At 41.4% G+C, this 16148-nt stretch overlaps 2 protein-coding genes across 2 annotated transcripts; both read left to right on the forward strand.

The window, feature by feature from the left end:
- Nucleotides 1-662: 662 nt before the first annotated feature.
- On the forward strand, nucleotides 663-11410 carry LOC131881972 (uncharacterized). The gene is made up of 8 exons (XM_059228971.1): nucleotides 663-1130; nucleotides 5827-5979; nucleotides 6054-6139; nucleotides 7437-7629; nucleotides 8028-8141; nucleotides 10316-10424; nucleotides 10500-10732; nucleotides 10799-11410. The coding sequence occupies exons 1-8, from the start codon at nucleotides 1040-1042 to the stop codon at nucleotides 10906-10908; spliced, it is 1089 nt and encodes a 362-aa protein (XP_059084954.1). The 5' UTR covers nucleotides 663-1039; the 3' UTR covers nucleotides 10909-11410.
- Nucleotides 11411-11884: 474 nt separating this feature from the next.
- Nucleotides 11885-12747, forward strand: LOC131882469 (uncharacterized). Its single transcript, XM_059229616.1, has 2 exons — nucleotides 11885-12020; nucleotides 12154-12747. The coding sequence occupies exons 1-2, from the start codon at nucleotides 11981-11983 to the stop codon at nucleotides 12681-12683; spliced, it is 570 nt and encodes a 189-aa protein (XP_059085599.1). The 5' UTR covers nucleotides 11885-11980; the 3' UTR covers nucleotides 12684-12747.
- Nucleotides 12748-16148: the final 3401 nt, after the last annotated feature.

A 16148-nucleotide genomic window follows, 5' to 3' on the forward strand; every position in this document is an offset into this window, starting at 1 on the left:
ACAGAGGAGCTTGATTTTATGATTGATGATGTCGTTCGGAAGGGTGCCTGGGTTGAGCCTTAACCGACCAAGGAACCCAACCATTACGTCATCCACATCCTGTTACATTTCTGGCATTGTTATAATTAAGAAAAACAGATTAGTTCTCCATCTGGAGGTATGATTTTAGCGTCCAAATCTTTACTTGAGAAAGGTTATGGCCAGAAATCAACCTAGGCCTATTTTACAGGTATCACAACCAAGGAAACCGCTTTTTTTACCAAATCACATCTGCGGAAGAACTTATTTTATTGGCACCATATGCCCATTTGTGTGCGGTTAAGAGGGGTTTTATGTGATGAAAATGGCCCAAATGAGTTCAATTTCATCTTCTGACAGCCTTAAAACCGTTTTATTTCGAAAGCACTCTTGCTTCAAGCCTGAAACAAGAATCGTATTCTCTCCACATGAATTTTCCCCACCTTCTATCAATAAACTTTCGTTGTAATTGTGACAATGAAAATGAACTCCATTCCCAATTCCCTACGAAGTTGCTTGAGATGGTTACTCAGAAGAAACATGTGCTTGTCACAATGATTTATAATCATTTACACTCTCCCTAACATATTCTTAGTTACCACAAGATAATGCTACGCTTCGTCTTGCACGCTTTAGAGAACAGTCATAACTAATTCATAATCTTTCAAAGAAACGAGACCTGGCGATCAAAAGACTCTCAACCAAAAGTCTTTGAAAAGACTTCCATGACCACCATTTCCAACTGAAATGGATGCAGAGCCTCGTTATCTCGCCCTGAATCTCACTATGGATGTCCAATTTCACTTCTTTGATCCGCCTGTTCAGTTCAAAAAGGTACGACTTTTTTGTCTCGAGCGAATGCCGCCAGAGGATGGATTTTTGGACACCTGAACTAGCAAACTCAGAAACTGAAAGTGAAGCGAGTATCAGTATTAATTGATAGAGCTCGTGAAGGTGTACGTCAGTCTATGGGAAACTCAGAAGGAGAGTGGTTGTCCTGCAGTGACTGTTTGGAAAGAACATGTGGAGAATTGGTACATTTTTCTTGGTCAATTTCGTGATAAGTTGTTATGGAAGTGAACTAGCACAGTCACCACCAAGAGATGGACGACGTAAGAATCTTTTTTCAATTAAAAGAATCCTTGGCGTTTTGTGCTTTAACTCTGAGTTATATACCTCTTACAAAAGAATAGTAGAAAAGAATACCAGAAGCAAGGATGGGACATGTCACCCTGACACTTTGAACCCATCAAGGTAATCAGAAAATATTCTTGAGGGCAGTGCGTGTTCAATTTTTATTCCCAACAACAGACAAAACAGTTGTTTTGGAAATTCATTTTTAGTTGTCTCAACAACACCAAAAATATACTTCAAGAATAATTTAAATTAAGTTCACTTTTAGCCTAAAGTTCTTGTAAACTATTCAGAGTGTGCCATCATTAAAAGAGTATTTAACATAATGTGCAATTGGCCCAACTATCAACGTTCACTAGTTTAGCTTATGGTCTTTTTGAATTGTATCACGACACTCAGAAAGCTATTCATTCCATGGTAATGACTAGACTCCAGCTGGATTCTTGGACACGGTCGTCTCCTCTCGTCTCGTCTCACCCCTCTCACCACGGTGGTCAAAAAAGCTTATCAGGTATTGAGAGAAATGCGCATATCCATCTCAACAGTCTTCTTCCTTGCAAAAACCATAAGAAGTTATTTTGACGTGATTGATTTATTGAAATCTGGATCAAATTTGTCGCGCATATGGCTATTAGTTAACAAGATTTGCTTGGATATTTCTGTTGGAATTCAAAAAGGCTTTTGAACCACTGTGGCAGTCGTCTCAATGGTGAGACGAGAGGGGTAAGCTGATCAACGAAGAATCCAGCTATGGAGTCCATGGGCGAGCAGAACTTCGAGAGGGTTGCACAAACCGGTTTTCAGCCCCATGCCTCAGTTCAACTCTTTCGCACACTTAAAATGTCAAAATTCTGCTCAACGTGAAAAGAACATATTTTGTCGGAGTCTAGTAACACCTTCAAGAAACTTGTTGACCATTATGGGGACGTTTAGGCAAGCTCTGACAGGTTCGTTTGTTTGTTGGTACCAGTGTCAGTGATGCAAGTTTGAGGCTTCAACACGATTTTGAGAAGTTGACCCTTCTTTCACATTGCTATATGAGCTTCGTTAAAACCAGTTCGAAACGCCAATCTTGCATCATTGGCATTGGCAGGCGAGTTTATTTGCTGGTACCGGCGCATGCCTAAATGTTCGAATAGTTTTCAAGGAATCGTTGATAATGATAACTAAATAAGCTTGATTTTTTTATCAGTGACTTCAAGATCCCTTGCGTCTTCCTTAGTTGGTGACAAGATGCAATATTAGGCAAAATTGGTGACCCAAATAGGAACCAGCAAATATGCCGAAATCATGTGACACGTATTTCACGAAAAAAAAAAACCATTTTCTGGTGAAGTCAAAAAGAGTATCTGATCAATTCTGATTGTATCCGGTAAAGCAGATGTTATACTTATTTTCCGAAAAACCAAAGCCCTATCGGATAGTTATGGAAATTGAGAGTACCTCATACCTATAATTCTGGTGTTTTTGGCGTATTTTCGATCGCGTTGAAGATCACAAGGTTCAAATTAACAGATTTAAACCTTTGATAGACAGATAGGTGGTCGGCATGGATTTCGAGTGTTGTGGGACTATGACGGCCAGGAATTTGTCCTAGTCATTGACGTACCTAGAAGTCTCTTTGGTGCCTTCACTTGAAAAGGTACATGACAAGATTTATTAAGGTCACATTTTTTTCTCACATTTACCGTGTCCATCATTTGATGCGGGTGGGACTCTCGGCTTGACTGGAAAATTATATAAATGAAGAGGGCGAAGGTTAAATGAAAAGTGGCCAAAATACGGTTTTCATTTGAGCTTGAATAGAGTATTTTTATTCCTCAAATGTATTATCAATTTATAACTTCTCGTTTTGACGAGACAGAGAGCAATTGGCAGACAATTAAGCCTAATACTGGCGTGTTTGACAATCAGGCGTGGCTTTAGAGGAACTTTTGGCATCAATTTGGGCATTCAACATGTTTGTTTGTATAATGTAAGTATTGGTACACTTTTAATTCCAAAATCTGAAGTCAGATTCGCATTTGAAGAGTCTTCACAAAATGCTACACCGTTTTGTTAAAAAGTTAGCTTCTCATGGCAATAGGTATTTCAAGACCAAGGGTGTCTACGGATAGAAGAGTTATTATAAATCATGTTTATCGCGACCAACCACCTTTAAACTGTGACTTTTTTAAACGAAGCTTTGATTAATTGTCGATCAAGGAACTGGTTGGACTTTGGACTTAATTTAATGGTTATGCAGCCTGCGTAAGCGGTAAAAGACGCGTTGGCTCATAAAAAGTCTGATTTGTACATAAAGAAGGGGAGAGGGGGAGAGGATGCTCCCCTGTGGTCATCCAAGTATCACTTACGTTTTCGACAATAGCCCTGTTCCAACAACAGCTCTTTGTGACCGAAGATGAGTTTGTTAAACGCTTGTACCTCTGAGGTAAGGCTTGGCCGTTACCCAGAATGAGCATTCCTTCCACAATTTGACCAATGTATTTTCATACCGGTTAATTTCCAAGCCAACAACCCCGAGGTAAGAGCTTTAAAAAACAGGCCTCGGTTTCCCAAGAAGGAAGACATCCACATAACGACACTGGACAAGTCAATGATCATTTTTATGCACTTGCAAAAGAGCGATTAGTGTGGTTTACAGGTGCAATTGCAACACTTGACTTTTTCTTCAACACCTACATGCTTTTTTCAGTTTTAGCACTTATTTCTCAAACTTGTGCATTTTTTCCATGGGCCATCCCCGCCTCCTCGTGTTTCAGGAACAACGTTTTGTCTAAATTTATCTCGCCCAGCCATCATAAGTTTGGTTTCGTTTGTCAGATAGTGTCGGAAGAATGATTTGTTTTGTTTTTTTCACGGGCCTTTCTAACCGTTAGAGGGAATGTAATCCCCAACACTATGAAAGGTCTATTTTGTACTTTTAATTTTTATATGATAGTTGATGATAATCTTTATTGCGATGGAATCGTCAACGGCCTACAAGTAAATTTTTACATGTGTACATGATGGCGGCTTCTCAATTAAAGTTTTTAGGGGTAACCCACCATTCGAGGCGTCGCGTCCATCTATTGAATTGATGAAAGAGTTGTTCCGTTGAGCCATGTTTTGCCCTGAATCGGCTGTGGCCCACCATCTGTAGTCATCTTTCCGAGGGAAGTCAAGGTGGCGAATTGAACCTGAGACCCTCATGGCTGGAAAGTGGCTTATCAACTGAACCACGTTTCCCCCTTTAGTCTACCAATGAATTTGGGCTGTCAGACCGAGCTAGACCTAGAATGTAGGTTTGATCTAAAATGCTAGTTCAAATTTGCCTAAGTCTGACATGAAAAATGTTACCGGATCAACAAAGCCTAGGTATTCCCTACGAATATGAGGGAGATGCAAATTAAGCAAAGGAGACCGAGAAAGAAGAGATGTGGACTTCATAGTTCGAACTAGCCTGGATTCTCGAGGGCTTGAAGATGCTCTCAAAACGCACATTGGACCTTTACGGTCACTAGAATTGACCCCTAATCTCTGGACTTAAAAATCCGATATATCCAAGTACATGTTTGAAAAGCTTTGCCAACTTTCAACTGAATATGCTCATTGAACTTTCCTTTATTTTTGTAAGGACTACTCCTAAATCTTTCATAGACGAGACCTGCATAATACCTTTTAGCTCCATTTTTTATGAGGAGAGTGTTCAAAGGCGGTGACACAAAGGTCATTGACAGGAATTTCTATCTGTTCAAGGCCGCATTACTCTCAGTAACCCAAGAGTAGATTCGATCTAAGTCATATGCAATCTTTTTTAGAATCTTGGCCATTTCTACCAAAACTAACTTAGTGTCATCAGCAAAAGAAGAGAGACACTCACTCACAAATACTTGCTGCGTGCCCAATAATATGTCAATAATCTCAACTTGTTCAAGTTGGTCAACCTCTTTCTTAGTTTTAATGAACCCATATCAAACTCCCTAGGTTGCTTGCATTCACAAGTCTTGATGACAGGGCTTTGGTCTTTGGATAGCCAAGTCCTGGGAAATAAGGATGGGCGGTCTCTGGGCTGCAAAACCAGGGCTGCTTGGGTCACATTTGAGGACACTTTGACACCAATGAAGGGTCATTCATGCCTTTCTCTTAAGTTTTGAGTCCTATCTGGATCTTGCGATACAATGTTTTCAAACGTAGAACAGACGATCAGAGGATATTGGATTTGATATCTTCATTGGCTCTAATCCAGTGTGAGGGGACAGGTCAGGTGGGCCAACTTCTTGAAATGGTTTGACAAAATGGTCAACCCAAGGGCGGGTCATTGAGTAGTAATCATACACAATGATTTATAAACGGATTTCACCTCAGATTTCATTGGACCAGAGCACGGTCGCTTCAAATTTAGCCCTTTCTATGTCTCGCAGCTGTTGACTTTTAGGGTGACTATTTGTCCAGGGTAGAGTCGTCCTTGCTAAGACTCACTAACATCTTTGGGGATTTGAATTTTATAACACAAATGTTGTATTGAGCTCAAGATTTTTTTGTCATACAAACCCCAACTCAAATGAAGTCAAATTATTTCTCATTAATGCCCCATCCTTCGACTCTATTTAATGATAACTTCGCTCTTGGGCCCAACGGAATAATGAAGCCTCCCTACAAATTCTTTATTAAAGACGATTCCTACATTTTCAGTCTTCAATATCTTCAACATCGTTCGATTCAGAAATGAGCCTTGCAATGGAACCCTTAACATTCTTGGAACTTGCTACACATCTGAAGAGTGCTCCAGGCGTGGAGGAATTGCCAACGGTAACTGCGCCGTAGGATTCGGGGTTTGTTGCTCATGTGAGATATATCAGATTTTCAATCTTGCGAACTTTTTGATGTCCGCGTTAATCAAATATTTTCCACTTTCCCAGTTGAAATAGGGTGTGGAGCGACAGCCAACCAAAACAACACCTATTTCACCAGTACAATGGCCGATTCTTCACCGTGCACAGCCATGGTAATTTATTTAGAATAGGAGCCTTCGATTTCAATTACAATTAAAAAATAGGAATGGATTGAGTGTTAAGATAATGAAACCATATCAGACTGGTATTTGGATGGGTGAAAGAAGCCAAGCTTGAATCTCTGTCTGTAAAATGTGACAAGCACCACCAACCATCTTTGTGAATTCATTTGAATGAACTTTTTCTCAGTTCACAAACTGTAAATAGTGTTATGGCGCATCAAAAACCATTGAGCATGACTACATGGGCAAACATGTCTAAACGCCTTATTCTTAGGAACAAGGTAAACAAACCCCTTTTCACCCCTTTTTCATGAAAGTAACAAAAGTGGGACTTCCTGAAAAATGTCAAGGTGGTTGAAAATATCAATTCAATTATTTGACTTCACGACCATAATTTGTAACTTTGTTATCAGCGTCGCACATCTTACCGTAGTAGATGCCTAAAAATAAACCATTTGCGGTAAAGATTGCACAAAGCTTCCACCTAATGCAATGCCACATTTTTGTAATCACGCAACTAAACTACCAAAATCAGACTCTCCCAGAGTCCGCTTAAGGCCCAGTCACCATATGGCATAAACCACTGAAACTTATGGACGTACCTCGATGACCAAGACTGGTCAACAGGGCTTCACCATTAGTCTTGTCATGATGCAGGTTCCTCCTGTCCATAGCATTCTTGAAGCTCAAGAAAACGCAATTTTCAACTAATGCCTGGCAACCCGGATATCTTGACTAACAAATCGGACGAAAGTTTCTACAAACAACCTCAATTTACTTGCGGCTGAATAGGCTTTTTGTTATAACTAGTCTTGGTCGAGGTACGTCCATAATTTTCAGTGGTTTATGCCTAACACTACCCAAACGGCCTTGGACACTCTTTTCGCCATTGCCGGTAAGAAAATATGGAATCACCGAAACCCTTCGAAACCCTTCGAAAGTCGGAAAAATAACTTATGCCGTTCAGCATAAATTCCAGATGGTTGTCAAAACTAGTTTTCCTTATTGGAACAACTCTTCACGTCTGTTTGCTTTCGGACAACTACTCGCACTCAAATCTCTAAGTTTGTTGCTCGGCGGCAAAACAAGTTACTTGTCCGAGCTTTGCAGCTATTGGTGATCGCACACGCTACATGCTTCCACAATTTCATTTAAGTTTTGAAAAACACAGAACAAACCAACGATCTGTTGGATGCAATTAGTATATCGTCCAAGCTGATTGATTTTACTTAAACCGCTGGAGAGAGACTTCAATCATGACCATTTCTATGCAGATAGCTCTTTTTAGGTGTGCCGTTGCAATTCCAATGTGTGTCAACTCCGACTGGACTTTCAATCATTCGATATTGCTCAGCCTAATTCGGATGAGCGTTTGGCTGCCCGAGCAGTTCAGAGAACTCAATGTCTGGACGCCACCTTCACCGCTACCTCGAGGAGTGGCAACCCTCCAGTTATTTGTGGCACCAACTCTGGATATCACAGTACGACATATTGAATCAGAGTTGTCGAAAGAGTATTTTTTCATACTCAAAAAAGATCATTGGAGTTTTTTTGAACACCTGTACGTCAAAATGTGATAATATTCAACCTTCAACCACTTGACCATTTGATCATTTATCCATTTTGTCTTATACTTCAGGCAATTCGTGCAGATGATTTATACTGACAAATACTTATGTTGGTTGTAATCTGAGGTAACTCAGTGCACTATTTCAATAAAATTCAGCCATTGGTTTTCAGAAAAAAATATTTCAAATCTGAAGTGGGTTATTTCGGATTCAAATTTGTTGATAAAACCACCTTTTTGACAACTCTCCAACAAATCAATAGACTTTGATAAGAAGAGGGATGGTCATCTCTATTTATTATTGCGTTGCAGTGATTTTGGAAGCCGATGCGAACTGCAATAGGCTGAATTTTGACTGGTTCGAAAACGCACCTCGACAATGGAGAATCCTGATAACCCAGGTTCCTTGCAACTCGCCAAATAAAGGTAATCAATTGACTCTTTCCATTGCTCCTTGACTAAGAAAATGCTAGATTATTTTGGCTAACATTCAACTAGTAAAATTTGACCTATTATAGGCAGCAAATTTCAACAAACATCTTTTACAAGAATCGGATTTCCTCGTCCGTGATTCACAAGAATTATCTTGGTCTATCTTATTTCTGTTGGATTTACATATATTTTTTCACCTATATTATTGTTAGACGAGAAAGACACCTAAAAAGGTATTTCTTCTCCAAAAACCTGATTTTCCCTCAGCATCACCTCAAACATTTTGCTGTAGAAGAACCACATAAAATCAGTTCTTTCAAATTCAAAACAAATTCGTTCATCATCTGCTTAGACTCTCAGCTTTCTTTTTGTCAATCCAGTACGAAATTCCCCCAAATTCTTGAAAAAGAAAGGATCAACTCGAATACTTAAAAGAAGAAGTTCGTAAAACATTGGAACAATCCAGTATGTTTTTCTTTACAAACTCTTTGCAGTTCAAGATGAAAACCTTTTTTAAATCTTATTTACCTTTAAATTCATATAGCATCTGATCCACCACTGAATTAGCTTTGGCGGATCTGGCAAGCTCTTGAATGTAGGGATGATCAGGAATTTTGGTCAAAAACTTACCAAAGTCTTAATAAAAACCTACTACAAGATCGACACCTACATATTCCCTTTAAATATATGAACGAGGCATATTGTACAATAGAGAAAACGGGAAAATTTATCGGAACAGTTTTGTGAGAGATCCTAGAAACATCCAAGAACACACACCTAAACCCCATGCTCAAGTATCTTAATTGGATAACCTTGTCAAAGGTTGCCACCACACCCCACCGACACACTACCACCCCCAAGTCTAAAACACTTGGAAGTAACTTGTATAGTCAGTTATGGCTGCTGATATCCTTTGGAAAAAAACTAGGAATCATGAAGCTCCACAACTTCCTTCAGGTGAGGGAAAATTGGCTATCAAATTCCCAGAGGAATCTTGAGTAGGGTGACTTTTGAGGGACTGACAACAACAAGTATAAAGACTAACCTTTAGGACAGGCATCTGGATCTGTGTTGACACAAAAACATATGTGCAAGGGCAAGAAGTTGCCAATGTCAGTGCCAGAAAGTTGGATGTTTCAAGGTTCCGCAAATTGTACCAATTGTCCTAGTCTTTCTGGGAGAAGGTAAATTTTCCTCGACATGTCAAAAACGCCCTGCACTCGCTGGACCCAAGTTTTGAGACAACCAATACATAATTACATGGTGAAATGTGGCAAAGACCTAAAGACCTTCTACCTTGAGCGTATAGACTGCCCCGGGCGGCTAAGACTGGCAAAGAACTTTTTCCAGGAGTAAAAAGCCTCACTCATTTCAGTGGGGTAAAATATTTCTTTAAAGGCCCCTGATCGACCGACGGTTGATCCTCAAGGAAAGTTTCAGTCACATTTGAGCGAGCACTAAAGTACCGACACATACCTCCCTGGCTGATCGGGGATGAGGTGAGTCCGGATATGGACAGGCAGGTGTTCCAGAAATATAGACCTGAAAAGAAAACATGAAGGCTAATCGCCAACGAGAGCCAGTGAGACGAATCACACGGTGGTTGAACAGCCTTTTCTAAAGGTTAGCAGAAAAGCAATTTGAGAAAGGAGAAGTGACGTAGTGATAGCGCAGTTTCCTAGCATGAGAGAGGTCACCGGTTCGGTTCTCCTCTCCGACCTTTCTCAAGGAAACTTGAGGAAAATTTGAGCAATAATTGAAGAAAGCAAAAAGAGCAAAAGGGCTCCTTTTCCAAATAATTAACTTTTTTAATCTCTAGATGATATAATTAGCCCGTATTGCAGCCTTTTCCGCCCTCTATAGTCTCTTCAAAAGTTTTATCTATTCCAATGATTTTCACAAGAATGCAACTCTGTGATTTTCATTACCATCGTTTCACAAATCATAATTGTTGTACTGAGTTTGCTCATATATAATGACATGGTGTGGGTTGTTTCTTTCTTGCTTTCTTGACCTTTTGTACAAATCAAATGACTGAAATGCTTCGTCATTTGTTTAATCCCTAGCCAACGGGTATTATTTAAATTCACAAGTGACGCGAAAAGAAAACATTTCTTTTTGATTTGTTGAAATTTGTAATGAGCGTCAGTTACCTTTATAACCTGTAGCTCCTGAAGGATGTACCCAATATTTTACGGGAATCATGGGGACCGTAGAATCTTACAATTTTCAAGGTGGAACCCATCTGGCAAATCAGGACTATCTAAATTGTGTGAGGTAAATATGCTATGACTATAAATGCAAGAGGTGAACATGGTTTCAATCTGATAACCTTCTTTCTTTATTGATCAGAACCGAATTGGGATTTTGTCAAATCGAGTGGTCCCATTCCCCATTAGAGGGAGATTTTTCGATATCTGCAGACAAACCGGGTGGATCAAGTGGCGATAATTGCTCACTCGACTATGTTGGTATTCTGGGTGGATTTCTACCCGGAAATGACCCATTCAACAATCCCAACAATGACCGTTTTTGTGGATCCGGTCTAATGTCTAGGACCTCGACGATCACAAGCACAATATCTTGTAACATTTCATATCAATGAATTGTCAATTGATTATAATAATGCGGATTTTTTTTTTATTTTGCAGCCATTCAAGTTCCATTTGGTCTTCGATTTGTGACCGATTTGGGAGAAACAGACGATGTTGATGACTTACAGGGAGGCTTCAAATTGAACTACATGCAAATTCCATGTTAAAGAGATTTGATAGAGGATATCTAATGCAACAGTCTTTCAGTTGATATGACAAAATAACTATGATATTCAATTCATACCGGAAGAAAATATACTACATTCACCCATAATTCCTACAATCCGGACGGGAACAATAAGGTTGAGAAATAGCTACTTCGATTTGAGCCAATACATTGAATTCTTCTACAAATGAGACTGGCTCCAGGCATACCCCGATCACTGCAATTATACATTTCAATTTATAACCCGATCAAACGGTTGGTTTTAAAATCACACCCTCTCAAAATACAAAAGGGGCCCTGATTTCCAACGTCACACAGCCCAAAGGAAATGGAAAAGAGGCGCCGTAGATTGGTATATGAACTACTCGTTACTTGCCATGAAAGCAATTTCTTTTCTGGACATTATGTGACTTGGGTCGCTAATCATACATACAATTTTGATAGGATTACCTCAAAAACAGCCCAAATCTAACTAACAAAACGCCTTCTGAGGTGCAAACCATACTTCGTGTAGTGTAGGAAGCCTACACAAAATACGCCACAGAAAAAAATGAGTTAGCTCTCTTGTGATACTTAATAACTAGGGCTCAAGAAAATATTTCTTAGAATAAAACATATTTTGTATTGAATAAGGCTTTGTTTTTCAACCAAAAAACTTCAGGACACAGTTATGGTGAAAGCGTTTGAAAAAAGTTGAGGTAAAACCTGATTGGCAGCAAATATTTTATTTGCTTTGCATTTTTAAATTTGAAGTGAATATCCAAAAGCGTTTTAAAGTTTTGCACGCCAGTTAAAATATAACTGATTACAATTAGATGACAACGTAAATACAATTAAATCAAAGGTCTGTTAATGCAAAAGTGAGTATTTGAATAAAGAACTCTTTGCCTAAACGTAAATTCTTGATTGAGAGCTGCTTAAAGAAATATAAACATTGACTTTTCAAGGCACACAGCAAACCGTTTGTCAATTGATTTCACATGGGAATAACCACTTGTGCAAAACTTTGGAACCTATAAAAGCCATAGGGTGGGCTCACCAAGGCAGTTTCAAGTTGTATTCGGATTCCCAACATGAAATTCTCCACTGTGTACTCATTTCTGGTCCTTGCTGGCAAGTATCACATTTACAACTTCTTTACAGTAAATAGCCAAATTCGTCAGTCCAAATTTCGTCAGGTGGTGGTTTAGGGACTTTTCATTGTTCTTTTGCAAACCCAATTTATTATTTCTAACTTCATTTTTAGCCTGTGGGCATGCCAAAATCTTGACTGACCTCCAAGCTGAATCTCTGGATAGAGGAGGTAGATACTATGGTGGTGGCCGCGGTACTTTCTACAAAGGCTATTATAAAGGAGGCCATTCAGGTGGAGGAGGTGGTGGGTACTCCAGTGGATCTGGCTTCTCTGGGGCAAGGGGAGGCTACTCTGGGGGTGGAGGAGGCTACTCACCTGGGGGAGGCGGCGCCTATTCTGGTGGAGGAGGCTACTCAACTGGGGGAGGCGGCGCCTATTCTGGTGGAGGAGGCTACTCAACTGGTGGAGGGGGCGGCTACCATGGTGGACAAGGTGGCTTCTCTGGTGGACGAGGAAGCTACTCTGGGGGATCTGGTTATTCTGGAGGAGGAGGAGGCCACGGTAGTGGCTTCAGTTCTGGTTTCTCTAGTGGTGGAGGTGGTCGAGGCGGTTACTCAAGCCATGCTTATTCAAGTGGTGGGAATTATGGTGGACGAGGAGGTGGATCCTACCATAGCAGCTCCAAGGGTGGATATTATTAATCAGCAGACCATTGTTTGCGGTAACTGACGAGAAAGGAGAAATATATTTGAGCTTGGTATTGCACATTTGAGCCTAAACTGATTTGGCCCAAATTAATGTGAGGTTTAAAGGTGCCTCAACATCACATTGTGAAACAAGGTGACTGTCTTTTGTTTTACATGCCCTATACTCAAAAGCTCAATGCCACACTAAATGCCTCAAGATCAAACAACGTCCCGCCACGGCGCCGGGATGGGCCATGTCATGAAACTGGTCAAACAAACCGGGGTTGGGGGTTGGCCCAAGACATTGCAAAGTATGACAACAATGACAGCAACGAAACAGACGGCGAAATGACAGGATCCATCCAACCCACTCCCAATTTATCCTTGGATTCTGCCATGGTTGAATGGGTGTCCTCACGTAACGCATGAGAACAACGTCGGGTCCTCAATAAAGCACAAGAAGTGTTCCGTCCACCAGCCAGGGGTGAAAGGTCCTGACTTATTGAATTCCCGTGGTGAACGGAAACATGGAACTCCTGACCCAAGCACTAGGTAAAAATACCTTGATAGCTCTCAAAGATGGAGAGCACCTAGTACAAGGGCTTAAATTTCTTAGACCTATCTTAAGGCCTCCGGTTATAACCCTAATCAGGGCATACGAGCAATAGTTCGAGCTTCCTTTATCAGGGCCTCAAACAATCATTAAACGACTAAGGATACAAATCGCTAGCTACCTCTACTCCCCATTGGTCCCAGATCAATCTCGGTTGTCTGGCATACCTGGGCCAATCTTCAAGGCTAAATATCCTGCAAAATGTGGTCACTATCCTAGTCTAAACGCGTCTATCAAAGTCGACCTCTACTCTAGAGTCTAACTACTGATTTCTGCTACAAGAGTGATGAACTTTAGATACAGTTGTTGCATACAAATCACTTGCTACCTCTACTCCCTACGATGCCAGCACGATCTCGGTCGTCTGAGAAATCTAGGCTACTCTTCAAGGCAAACTGTACAGTTCAATCTACTTTATTCATCACAAACACACCGCCTATCAGCTGTCTTGCTCTGGTAAGAAAAGTGGGGGAATTGTTGGGCCAATGGAAAAGGGGACATACGCATATGAAATCAATGGGTTAATAATTACTGCTCGATGTCTGGTGAGATGGTCCAACGGAGATGCTCGGATGACGTCCACTCGACGGGATTGAAGGTCCACTAACAAAGTGACGAAGTGCTGTACTCAGACTCGGCACTTCCCAGGTCCTCTTGCTCTTGTGCACGGCTTCCTGGGTTTCCTACTCCCATATGATGACGATCTCTGTCCTTCGAAACAGTTCCCACTTCTTGGCACCACAACAATGACAAAGTCCCAGCACTTAGCAATGGCGGGTGCTTCCTCCTTGGAGAGGTTCAAAAACTCACTTCTCTCCTGGAGAATGAAAATGTGACTCCTGCTCTGCTCGAGCCCAAAAATGTGACTGTCGTTTTGGTTAAATTTCCCGTACCACGTTGGTTTCCGCCTCTTCCTCATGGAGGCTAAAACGGGTTGTCCCAGGGCCCTTGGTGGACGGCAACGGTTTCCTCAATGTCCAGGGTTGACCTCCTTTTGTCAGGCTAGCCACATTGGCCATCAAGGGGTTTCCTGGATTGCCGACAATAGATTATGTCTGCCTCTTCTGTAGGGTGTGGCATGTGGGCAACATCTGACCACCACTGTGTCTGAACGGCAAAGGGTTGACATTGGGCCGGAACTAGGTCCCAACGGAACATTCAGGAAGGATTGGTCGTCATTTGCTGTCAGGGGGCCGACATTTTGGTAACGTCGATCCTTGAGGGTGAGATTGCTTATTCTGATTCTCTTCCCCCTCTCACAATGATCACGAGAATATCGTTCTTGGTGACCGAGGATTTCCTGTTTCTCCTCCCTTCCAACATGTAGCCGACATTCCTCACCCATGGTTGTAGCTGGGCTGACCAGCCCTCTGGGTACTGGAGCTTTTCCTTGGTGATAGGATGATCAAGGGCTGAAGGAGCTACTTGTGATGGATCACGACGTCTTCACGAGCATTAGGCTGGCATTTGGTCGACATCTGACCGACAAACGGACTACATGATGGGCAATCCAACAACTTTGGGATTTTCCCAAGATAATAACATATGTTATCTTAACATTTTGATAAAAACCGTTCCGGGAACAATCATTCATCTTGTACATCACTTATCCATATCATATTAAGATGATGTACGCAATTGTGGACGGAACAAGAAGAGTATTTGTGTTCAAATGGTCTTTATTTCATATTTTCCATCCCAAACGAAATCTGGATGAGCAGGAACAAATACGTACGTGGGCACACATGAGAAAGAGTAGGCTACCATCAGTTCCATTGATGTGACAATACGATATTTCAACCCACCATCTGACATGCAAGAAGACGGTAATTTGGTGAAAGTGAGCGAACTGTGAGTTTCAACCAACTGGGAAGAGGCTGATCAGTGATCATCTTCAGAAGAAGCCAACCACATTGGATTTGTGATTTTTACCCTTGGCCAAGCTCCATGGTCTTCACCTGTGCGGCCCCCGGATGCCGGCCAGGCTACAAGCTGGTCAAAGGCGTGCACAGACCACCTGAGTCGTCACTCTGTCTCATTTTGTTTCACAAAATCCCCGCGGATATCACCTTATTTTGTAGATGGGTGAAAGCTATTCCTTGCTCCAATTAGAACCCATCAAAGCATGTACGGCTATGCTCCCTTCATTTCAATCAGGATGATTGTGTAACCAACACTCAGGATGTCAACCGGACAAGACGCCGTCAACAAATCGAAGTGGGACTGGCCAAGGGTGCAAACGGATCAAAAAGAGACGATTGAAAGAAGAGGGAGTGCCCAGGCAATGGCCCAAAATCAATGTTCCTCAATATATTTCCGTTAAAGCCCCTATCAGATGAGACCAAAGCCAAGCAACGTCCACCTCAAGATGGGCCGCTCAAGCTAAGCGAGAAGACCGTGACTATGAGCAATTCCTTGAGCAAGAGAGCATTTTTCTCTTATGCAAACTCTAAGAGAAAGATCAAACACTCTGTAGGGCCTTTTGAGGTCGATGGAGAAGCCATAGACAATGTAGGGACTATGGCCAACATATTTGGAGATCAGTTATCTAGTGTGTTTTCAACTCCACTGAGTTTAGGAGCAACAGTCCATTGCTCTATTGATGAGTTTGTTGGGACTGGCAAGGCTTGTCAAGCTGAGCATTTAGATGATCTTGTAGTCACAAATCAGGATGCTTTAGAGGCCATCAGGGACTTGAGACTCTCGAGCTCCCCTGGCCCTGATGGGGTGACATCCCAGTTTCTGATGAGATGCTCACAGGTTCTTGCTCCTGTTTTCTCGTACTTGATGCGTTGCATTTTGGACCAGGGCAAGTTCCCCTCTTCTCTGAAGGTAGCTCATGTTGTTCCAATTTTCAAAGGGGGAGA

The sequence above is a fragment of the Tigriopus californicus genome, chromosome 6 (genome assembly GCF_007210705.1).
Source record: "Tigriopus californicus strain San Diego chromosome 6, Tcal_SD_v2.1, whole genome shotgun sequence".
Classification (NCBI taxonomy): Eukaryota; Metazoa; Arthropoda; class Copepoda; order Harpacticoida; family Harpacticidae; genus Tigriopus; species Tigriopus californicus.